The sequence below is a fragment of the Phasianus colchicus genome, chromosome 2, assembly GCF_987193195.1.
Source record: "Phasianus colchicus chromosome 2, bPhaCol1.hap1.1, whole genome shotgun sequence".
Lineage (NCBI taxonomy): Eukaryota > Metazoa > Chordata > Aves > Galliformes > Phasianidae > Phasianus > Phasianus colchicus.
In genome coordinates this window covers 107,877,603-107,889,084 of record NC_143437.1, presented here as the reverse complement: position 1 = coordinate 107,889,084, position 11,482 = coordinate 107,877,603, and the positions used below count along the sequence as shown (strand labels likewise).

The 11,482-nt window shown below is 40.7% G+C and overlaps 1 protein-coding gene across 1 annotated transcript in view; it reads right to left on the bottom strand.

Annotated features, from left to right (window-relative positions):
• Nucleotides 1-3,762: 3,762 nt before the first annotated feature.
• Nucleotides 3,763-11,482, bottom strand: part of PKHD1 (PKHD1 ciliary IPT domain containing fibrocystin/polyductin) — a 242,386-nt gene continuing 234,666 nt past the window's right edge. Inside the window, exons 65-66 of the mRNA XM_090136629.1 lie at nucleotides 10,355-10,489; nucleotides 3,763-6,161 (exon numbers count right to left, since the gene is read on the bottom strand). Of these exons, the coding sequence (XP_089992755.1) occupies nucleotides 5,776-6,161; nucleotides 10,355-10,489 (521 nt within the window). The 3' untranslated portion in view covers nucleotides 3,763-5,775. The remainder of the gene's footprint in view (nucleotides 6,162-10,354; nucleotides 10,490-11,482) is intronic.

The window sequence follows — 11,482 nt, the reverse complement described above, 5'->3', positions numbered from 1 at the left end:
TTATACGCAATCCTCTGTCATGGCCTTTGTTCGTAACTGCAAATAGAGCCAAGCTCATCAGCAATACAAACTATTTCTCATTTATCTTATATTGTGAGAGAAAAAGCTTTGAACTGAAGCATTTAAGACCTGCAGGATGTAATAGGAGCATATTAGGATAAAACTTTTTACCTCGGTGAGAATGAAGAGAAAGGATCAAAAGATCAGACATTTTTTTCACACCATCCTCCATTTTGTTATGACTTCTGTGCACCATATTTTTCACCTTGAGCATAAAATTAAGGGTAAATTGAGCAGTTATATATATATATGCATATTTGTATGTATATTTATGTGTAGTATGCATATACACATAGTGTGTGTATATGTGCATTTATATGTATCACCAATTTTGCAGCGTTGTGTTTTCAATTTTTTCTTTCCTATTCCTTTTCTACTTTTCGCTGGTCCCAAGGTAAAATAAAATAATACCAAAAAAAAAAAAAAAAAAAAAAAGTAAAAAAGATAAAGAAAACAAAAGTAGAGGGTAAACACCCCACTGATCATCCCTCCTCCAAAAGACATTTCAACCTCCATTACTAAATGCTTTATTTCACTCCTCTTACATACCAGAGAACTCACCATGCCAGGACATTTGCCAGTGAATTAGAAATACTGGAATGATCTTGCAGCCTATCTGGGTCTCCCCATCGTCTTTTTACTGTTTTGTCTTCATAACAAATGGTCACTCAACTTTTCCCACACTTTTGGTCAGGTTCTTCCTGTCTGTACAAAGCTGGGATCAATTCAGCTCTTGGCACATGCATAATTTTGCAAAAAATTAAACTGAAAAATTCTGTGAGTCTGTATAATCAGTGAGTGCCTACCGTTATATAGGTCCCTTCCAAGTCTATGATTCTATGATTAGCTTTGGAGTGTTGCATCAGACAGCACTGCTGATAAAGTAAATGTTTTCTTTTATAGTTCATAGTCCACTGGAGGATATTTTGTTTGTGTAATTCCACTCTCAATAAGGCTTTTTGATGCAGAATCAGCACTTTTTGAGGGGAGATTCACCTCCTTTCCTTGCCATTGTTACCTCTCATGTTATAGGAATAACTGCCATAATAAATAGTTATACCATATAGAGATGATGAAAGGGTTTATAATCCCATTGCTGTTATTTGGTTTCTCTCTCTCTCTCTTTTCTTTTTTTTTTTTTAATTTTGTCTTAGGCACACAATTCCTTCAACCCAGACTGTAATTAATTTCACTACATCACCAGTTATCTCCGCTCCCTAACCAGCCTTGTCATTTTAATTTTTCACAGACTTTCTCTTTTCTATCCATGTGCCTGTTCCTGTATCTTCGTGAAGTCTCATCAACTCTTGCCCAAAGCCTTAGGCAAATTTGTCTGTAATGCACTCCTCTGCTTCAGACATACATAAGAGGAAAAAATACCACTTCCATAAAAAGGAAAAAGAAAAAAAAAAAAAAAAAGGAAAAAAAAATAAAAGAAAGAATAATTTTGACCATAGCATTGTCTAGGAAGTCAGGAAATCCTGGAGAGCAAGGTTAAAAATAAGGCACCTTTTCAGCTACATATGTATACCAATACAGTCTGAGTGGCATTGGACATGATGGGATTACAGAAAAAGGTGTCAAGCAGAGTGGCTGGAAATCCAAAACCCAGCAAATTCGATGAAATATTTGCTATTAGTTGCAGCAGAGCCAAACTTTCCCAATTCCGCTGACATTTAACATGACTGTCAAGAAAGAGTTTGGGTCTTGGAGGTCCTTCTCTAGCAGATTCCATCCCTTGCAGTTTGCCTCAATGCAGGCCACATTAGAGCATACGTCTTCACCACAGCATGCCATTAGTCTGCTTCAAAAAGCTGAGATTGAGACGAAATCCTCCTGTGTTTTCACACCAGAAGATGGATGACGACAACTTAAAACAGGGAGCTCCTTTCATCTGCAGCTGGGCCAGAAGGCTTTCATAATCTCAGGTCTATCAAGGCTTCCCCTTCCCTCATGGATAACCCACATGTCACCCTGTGGTTTCTCATCTGTCTCCTTCCACCACTTCCCTACCCCATTCCACCTTCACCATGTGGGGTATTTGGGCATTCAGCCTTATCCATAAACAGCCATCATGCAAAGGTGGAAACTGCTGTTGGCCCAAAAGAGGATTAAGGATAACTCCAGAATATCAACGTTAAGGGTCTTGGGCAAAATCACCAAAAGCACTGATCAGACTCTTCAGCAGGCTCTATTGTGATAGGACATGGGAATTGGTTTCAAACTAAAAGAGGGGAGATTTAGACTGGATATAGGGAAGAAGTTAAGAATAATTATGGCAATGAGGCACTGGCCTGAGCAGTAGTGGATGCCATGTCCCTGGAGACACCCAAGGATGTCTGGATGGGGCTCTGAGCACTGATGGAGCTACAGGTGTCCCTGCTCATTGCAGGGAGTAGAAAACAGATGACCTTTAAGGGTCCCTTCAACTCAAATAATTCTGTGATTCTACAGTGCTGGGGCAGCTCAGCCATGTGTTCCCTGTAAGTCTGTTTTGCCTTTGCCTGTCCAGATGGTAAAGTTTTTTCGAAACAAATCTGCTTCTGCCTCAGCCACAGAGATGCAGGATTCAATTTCAACCAGGTATTTTTGCTATTAGTCTAAGAGCAGCTATTTATAGAAAAGATACAACGTCCTTTATTAGCATGCTCTTCAACCACTATTTGACATCACATTTCTTTCATGATGACCATGATGATTTCCTTCCCACACACACGAGTGTTCAAATTTCTTATTTATTCAGGGCTCACTTTGTGTTTGCACTGAATTCTCAACACGTTTTCTTCACTTTTTCCCTGCTTGTTTCCCATGCTCTACCACTCACTCAATTAATGCACTGTGCTGCAGGAAACTGAGATCAACTATACTGCAATTAAATGTTATTTACCCCTGCTTACTCCATTAGAGGTCTAGACATGCAAGACATTACTTATTCTGTAAACAAAGTTTTGATAAATGCAAGGATTATGAATTACAGGATTAATCAAAGCCCTTAACTCTTTCCAATATGTCGTCTTCTTCCCCCAAAGAAGGCTCCACTGTATAATTTCTGCATATCATTTATATTCAATATTATCTGGATGTCATTTGCATAAATTCTGACATTTCTAGTGATATGTTATTTGCTTTCACCCTGCTTGGATGTGATAGAGTCACCTAGCAGGAGTCGAACTACCTGAGGAGTGCAGGGTTCAGGTGTTGGAGGAGCTCTATTTCTGCAGAGAGGAAAAGATCTTCTACCATGTGAAAATAAAGCTGGGTGTCAGCTGTGGAGGAAAGGAAGGGCTTTTAAATCATGTCACCGAGTCTGGACATCACTGCAAGGTGAACCTTATTTGGACTGTGAACCATGAGGGACCTACCGTGTTGATACACATAAGAGAATATTTTGACCTCTGTAGAAAAAGTTAGAAGAAACTCCTGGTCCTCCTCCATGGAAGAGGTCAGAACGGCTGCTATACTGCATGGAACATAAGGCCCTCATCCTCAGCAGTCCTGAACTAGAGAAGCTCCAGCACAAACAGCTGGGTGCCTGGCTCAGCCTCGAATTTCTCTGATTTTACCTGAAAATGATACTTATAAACTCAATATAGCACTGCGCCCAACACTCATGAATCAACCTGTGATGATCTGACATGGAGAACACTGCTTTAATATAGCAGCTTTCTTCCAGCAGAGACATCAGAAAGACACCATAATCATTTATGGGTCGAAAAGATCCCAAAATACAACTAAAGTGAGAGTTGTCTGGATGGAACTGAAATAAAAGTTGGCAGACAAGTCAGATATTATTTGCAGTGTAATTGGTTCAACTATTGCCTCTTTGATCAGAATGAAAGAGCAACAGAAGTTCTTTTCCAGCAGCACAGACACTATGCACCCTTTCAGCTCAGGCCTTCTTGAATTCTCACACTGTGACAGAAGGACAAGAGGGGAAGGTATTATTTGTTCTTTTGTGACTAATATCTGTCCCGCATCCAGCTCCACCTGGCAGGTTGAGGTTCATCTAACCAATGTATGTCATGTACGTCTTGATATGAACTACTCATGGTAGACTGGAGATGCTTTTAGAGCCAAACTCAACTCATCCAAAAAAAGGAAATCTAAATGAAATCAAAAAGATCTCACATTACAAAGCCATGATTTCAAGAGGAACAGTGCCTTGAGTATAGGATTTACTTCTATTAGTGGGAAGTGTGGGTGGGATCGTACATGTGCATCAGTCCTCATGGCTGTGCTTGTACTGATGGACAAAAATTGGATAAGGATCAGGGATCAAGCAGTGCTCTGCTGTTATCCAGGCTGATCCAGTTGGAACTTACCCACAAAAACGCCCAGAAAAAGCACAGTTTAGGAGCTTGTACAGATGAAGAGCATCCTCAATAGTGAGTATAAATGAAGTTATTCCATTTTGGCTGAACCTTTGGGTAGTAGGGTCTGGTAACTGCAGCCTGACTGTTCTCTATGTCTCCAAAGGCATAATCTGTTTTCTCATTAACCTTCTACATCCTGTTCACATTGTAAGCATCAGGCATGTCTACATCTTCACCCTTCAACTCGGACTCAAGGTGCATGTACTTTACAAGAAGGGAATGTGAATTTTTGCACCCACTGGGGCTTCCTTTGGGTTAACAATCTAGAATAAGACTTTCATCCCCAGAGAACTGAGCAGCTCACCAAGCAGCACCTGCATCTTAGTTCTATACATTTGAAGCCTGGTTTATTCTTCAAATCAAGGTCACTCACCTTCTTCCTGAATAAGCATTTTTCTTACAGAGAAGTATACATTTTTTCTCGTGCCATCAGGGCATATTGTAACCAAGAAGTTTATGGTACAGGGAGAGTATAATAAAGTTCCTCATCTTCCAGCTCAGTAAACCAAAGCACAGAGGAATTCTCTGAGCAGCTGAAGCACATCAGTATTATTATTATCACTCATAAACAGTTCTGTTCATAACAAGTCAGTGATTTAAAGGTGTTAGAAAATAATGGCATGGTGGAGAGACAACACAAAACACAAAACACTTCAATTTCAAAAACAAGACAAACGAAAGGAATATTCTTAAGCACAGATTTAACTAGGGAAGCATGGAAGTCAGAGTGAAACTGAACAGTTGTTTATTTGTTTTTTCCTCAGAAAGAGGAGAAGATTTATGCACATACTGAAATTCTTTGAGAGGGAAGATCAGAAGAAATTTTTATATATGTGTATATATGGGTACACACTCCAATCAGTATTGCTCTAGCTACCAAGACTACATCAGTGTGAGCACATTAATGTGAGGCTGTGGGTGTGGAAACTCCCCCATCTGCAGTGCTGAATTGCTTGGTGATCTCTGAATGCCTTTGGCCTGACCCAGCTAGCACTCCTCCAAACAAGTCTGAAAGACTGAGTTTCAAGGTATCAGAAGCCAAGGACTATTTCCAACAGGTTATCTGGCTGCACCTACTTTTTATGGAAGCTAAGAGAGCTTTGAGGTTCCTTCGAACCCAATCCACTCTATGATTCTATGATTCAGTGATTCTATGACTCTATGATCAGTAGCCTAGACGTGGCCATGGTTCCCCAGTTGGCTGTGGAACAATTTCACAAGTTCATTTGTACATGCAGAACATAACAGTCCAGCTTTCTGTGCCAGTATGTGCACTCCTCCAACCACAGAGACAAAACAAAACAGCATCACAGTGACCTCAACAAATGCAAAGCTTGCTTGGTCATTGCTCCACTGCCTGACATGACTTCTGATATCCCTCTGCTGCTGCTCCCATAGCAATCTGCTCTCTGACCTCCTCCTGAGGGCTGCACATTGCATCCAATTTCCCTCTTTCCTCATTACAACCATCAGGAGGCTGTGGGACACCCTTCTGGGCAGAGCACCCCAGGACAGATGCCTGTTGGAGCTCCACAGAGTCCCCAGGAGTTGTTCCTCCACAAGGCTGTTGGTGATTGCCACCTTTCCTGTCTGAGGAGAAGATATCTCTGTTACTTGTCTTTCTCTGTAGGGCGTTTGCCTTCCTCACTGGTGTGACTTCACATGGCTGTGGGCTCAGCTCCTTGCCTTGTCCCATCCCACGTCTCACTGCTCCAGTCTCTTCCACTTCTGTAAAAGCAAAATACGTTTGTGCTCCACAGTAATTCTTAAACCCTAATTTCACATTCCTGATCTTGCCGTTCCTTTACTGCATGTTAAAGATGTTATTAAAAACAAGCAAACAAACAGCGGTCATTTTGGGGAGCAATCATTCCAACTGGCCACAAATTTCATTCTGTCAAAAGTAAGTTTTCAAACCCAATACCCATATGCTGCTTCCACAAATAAGCATAAAGCAACCCAAAGAGCTCTTTGTTCCTATCGACACGCAAACACCTCCTGCAACATCTTCTAGTGATTATCAACTATTGTGATAAAGGATCAGTAATAAAATATATAGAATACAGATCGTTAATTAGCTATTTTTATAGTGCTTACTTTTTATACTGCTAATACTGAAAATAATTGTAATATTACACACCTATACAATCCATCCAATTTCTGTGAATAAAGCTATAATATGAAGGAGATGTTTTCATTTTCAACATTGCCCTACGCAGAGCAGAGCCTGCAACCTGCAATGCTATTTACAAAGCAGCATGGAAAAAAAAATGGAGGAAAAGCAAAATGCATACTATGCATTTTTAATGTAGAAATACAAAATATCCACATCCTAATAATGCAAACAGTTATCAAAATGCAGAGAGTGGATCAGTTGTAGAGGTGCAGCAAATGGCTTCTGAGTTGACACCGAGAGACTGGCAGTCTGCTTCACCTGGATGCTTCATTTAAATTCTTGCAATCCTCCTCCTTCCTCATGAAAATATGATGAAACCAGACCAGAACCTTTCCTACTCATTCCCAGTCCATGACTAGCCCTGTGCAGCTACTGAATGTGTCAGTGGACAGTGCTGATGTTTGCTGTCCATTCATCAGCAAGTGGTCCCAGAAAATGCTGAATTATCACTCCTTATTTATCAGGTCTGACCCTGAAGTTCATCCTTAGCAGGGCAGTTTTTAGCCCTATGGTTTTTCAAGCCTTCTCCTTTTCTATTAATTCCTTGTTTTGAGTCTCTATTGACTGGCATCATATTCCTGCCTTAATTTGTTCCCTGAAATTTCCCTGTTTCTTCATGTTCGTACTTGTCTAAGGAATCAAGGAGTGCTGCTTTTTTTTTCAACTTGTGTTCTTCTTGTTTTCTTTCAGTTTCACAGCTGTGTCTTTTGGAAATCCATTGGAAAGTTCTTGGTAAATTTTCAATAGTCACGCATGTTTCTATGCATAACAGTTTTCTTTCTCACTATTGTCTTAATAAGAGGTTACTGGGTCATTAAAGTACAAATTACATGCATCACTAGCTTCAACTTTCTTCCTTCTACACGCAAACAAGTTGTTGATCCCATATCAAAGCTTCATGTTATTCTGTGGTATCTATTCCTCCTTTCTTCATCTTCAAAGGTGCCATTTTCAGCTGTGGAAATAAGACTTTTCAAAGAAGTCTGGGTGATCGGAGGAGGCTAAAAGCTTTCTGGATATGAGCAGTTTCGAGGTTGAAACACTGCCTTGAGATTTATAGGACACAGCAATGGAAAATAACCCTTGGAGTCTGGGATATGTTGCAGTACCAGACAGTAAGGCTAAAATGGAAGATATTCAGTGTCTCTACCAGTAGCTTGAAGTGAAATTCCAACTGAATTTAAATAGACCAGGAGAAAAAATGGCAAACTGGTAGAAAGGAAGAAGGAGGAATTGATCTGAACAACCAAGGAACAAGGAATGTGGATGATGTTTGCAGAGTGGGGGACCCTCTTCAGGAAAATGAGGTGATTTCTGTCAATGGTGGAATAGGAATTAAGTACAGTAACCAAAGGGATTCATGAGATCTTTCGGTGGTAAAGGAGGAGTGAACAGTGTTAGGGAAGTCATTTTCTTTTTGCAGTAATACAAACCAGATATCAAAACCAGATCTGAATACATCGGAGCATTCAAAAGAATCAGTTCAAATTGCCAGGACTCAAAGGGCTACAGTTTGAATCAAGTGCTCAAGTATTTCCACTGAGAGAAAGCAAACAAACACAGAAGCAAAACAAAACAAGAAGTCTGCATCACACTACAGGGATATCCAATATAAGAAGTGAAGCACAGAACTGCAGAACTGTAGAACTGTAGGATCACAGAAGCATAGACTCATAGAATCAGATGTTGGACTCCATGATCTTTACTAGGGTCTCATCCAACATGGGATAATCTATGACAGAACTGTGGAATAATGGAATCGTGTAATAGTTTGCATTGGAAGGGACATCTGATGATCACTAATCCATGCCATCTGCCATGGGCAGCCATGGACACCTGTCACCAGACCAGGTTGCTCAAAGCCCTATCCAACCCGACTTTGACCACTTCTAACACTGGGCATAGGTTAGGCCCTAAAACTGTAAAATTAAGCTCCAAAATGCAAACTGGTGTAAGATAAAACTTGTCAGTGATGGAGGTGACAAAGCACCAGCACAGACTACAGAGAGGAGCAATATGCTCCTCCACCTCCAGGTGCCCTCCTGTTAGCCATACATTAGTCAATCAAAAGTTATTTAATTCAAGGCTGAGATCATTATGTGAAGCTGAAGGGACTTGTTATTATGCCAAGGTCAGACACCGCAATGCCTTGATCCCTTCTCCCCTGAAGTACTGAATATCTATGCTTACAGCTTTCTTCCTCATCCCCATCCTCAGCTACTTGTTCTGAGACTACAACCAGGACCTGCACTTCCTTTGGTCTTTGCACTGCACAAGCACCTATCAAACAGGAAAACCCAGCCTTGCAAGACTTCCTGTGGTGATTAATAATTAAGATTCTGAAAACTTCATTGTATTAGAAAACTGGGATCTCTTATGGGGGGAACTTTCTGTAGAGCAGAAAGTAAACAAAACGACTGTAGCTTTGATTTCCTCTCTCTCCAAAACCAACATCACTTTAAATAAGGGGAAATCAAACATTAGTCAAGTCATTCCAAGTCATATGTATTAAATTCACTTAAGATATTGTTCTCCTTGTTTAGATTTGAACATATCGGGGAATCTTTTTGTCTCACAACTATTCCTAAAAGACTTTAAGTGGCTGGATTGCCTTTTTCTGACAAAAAAAAAAAAAAAAATGCTGCCATGAATTATTTACATGACGGCTCCAATCAACGTTGTACCTGTCAGCCTCCCCAGCCAAAATGAAAGTTCACTATGTAAAGGTGCCAAGGGAGAATGGCAGCCTCCCACTGCGAGTTTATAGACAGAACTAAGTCAGCACGCATTATGTGTCAGAGCCAACATCAGACAGAATCAGATCCTTTGATCTCAGACCTCCACAGGAAGCTTAGATCTCAGACAAATTAGATAAAAAATGAATTTATAGCAGATATGTGTCCTAAGGCACACAGCTGAATGCTGTGTTTTGGAAGAGTACAGCAAATATCAAAACACATAAACTGCAGAATTTCCTCTCTCCTTCTCCTTCTCCCTTTGTTTTCGTGATGGATGCTAATTAAGAGGAGATAAAACTCCAGCTTGCTTCTTCCTGCCTCTTATGTAATCCACACACATGGGGAAGGAGGGTGAAAAAGAAATTCCCCACACTGAGTAAATGGGTGGTTCATCAGGGTTATCCGAACCCCCTCAGATGTGCACGGTTGGAAGGTGAGACCAGAAAACACCACCACAAAACAACCACTGTATGAACATTTCATACTTGCAGAGAGGGAAGCCAGCACTTTGTGCTGCCAACTACATGCCTTGAGGCTGTCTGCTTCTCAGTGACCTCAGAAGAAGTTTTGTTTGATCAACAGAAGATGAAAAGACAGGTCTTGGGGAGGTGTGTGGAAGAGGGCTGTTTATGGCAGAGACATAGGGAATTAAGGGGATACAAAATGGTGGACACTGAGCCATTTGGGGTGCTGGCTGGTTGGATGGGGCTCTGGACAGCCTGGTTTAGGTGGTGGAAACCATGCTTATGGCAGGGGGTTGGAACTGGGCGATCTGTTAAGATCCCTTCCAACCCAAGCCATCCTATGATTCTATGAGACAAAGAGATAACACACCACGTAGACTAAAACCATGGAGAACACAGAAGAGATAACGAAGTGATAGACCTTCTGAGAAGAACAGAGCCCACTGACCCAACACAAGCCTATAGTTTGTTAAGAGACCTAAACCAACCCTTCTGATATCCCATTCCTTATAAACTTGAATTATTCTCAAACTGCAGTCTCACCTCCTGCTACAGGCACACCACTGTCATTCTGTCTTTGATCGTAGCAGGGTTGGACATGAGGTGCATGAGGATGTGCTTGCTTTTGGGGTGCCTTGGTAATGACCTGTGGTACATCAGTCCTCTTAGTCCTCGTTTCTGGAACAAAGCACATAGTCATGTCAGTCTCAATCCACCCTCAGCACAGCAGCAGTTATTATTTCAAGCAACAAAATATTGCTGGTGAATTTGCAGATAATCCACAAGTGTTCTTTCTGCCCAAAAGCAGAGAAAATTGTTTTATGATCATATCATCTTGTGTTTTGCCATTTGGAATCCCACCTGTTTTCTTCAGGTAAAGTCTTTCCTCATGTTGTCACAATATTCAATAACACTAGAAATTCAGACTTTAGGTGCAGCTGGTGCTCACGGTGCAATTTAGACAAAAAACTCTTTGGCTTGCATTTGCAAAGCTTCTTGGAAGAAAAAAGGTTGGTGAAATTAGGGAGGAGGTTTTGAAAGAAATGGGAAACAGGTCGAAAATGCTTTATTATCAGAGAAGTGTATTGACTCCTTCCCTGTGCATTACTGGTACATTTTGCTAGGTCACAACCTCTGTTAACATGCTTGGAAAGCCAAATTATCAGTAACTTCCAACATATCCATAATTTTAAGATGACTATTTAGAGAGTAAGCCACTGAACAGTAGCAGCTCTTATCTTCAGTTCTTCTCTTGCTCAAACAATTTTATGCTGTCTGTACTGAGAAAGCCTGATGCCTTTGCTTTAAGACCAATGCTGAAAAACAGCAATCTTAAGGCAAATTAGTAAAGATGTGGATTTGCTTAGGGGAAGAGTCTAGAGAAGCTCCAGCCCTCTCATTTCCACTTTGACGTATATGATATAGATAACATGGTATGGGATATGAGCATGGCTGAGCCACTGCCTCTGAGCACTGACAATGAAGATGTCACAGGTCCTTGGTCAGCACAATGGTTTTGCATTAACATCACCATGGCAATATTTTGTCGTGTCATACTTTATCAGGAAAACATAGCATCATTTTTTTGTTTCGCAAATCTTTATCTGCATTATTGATATCTAATTTTCATTGTGCCTCATACTCAACCATCTGCTACAGGTACAAAAAATA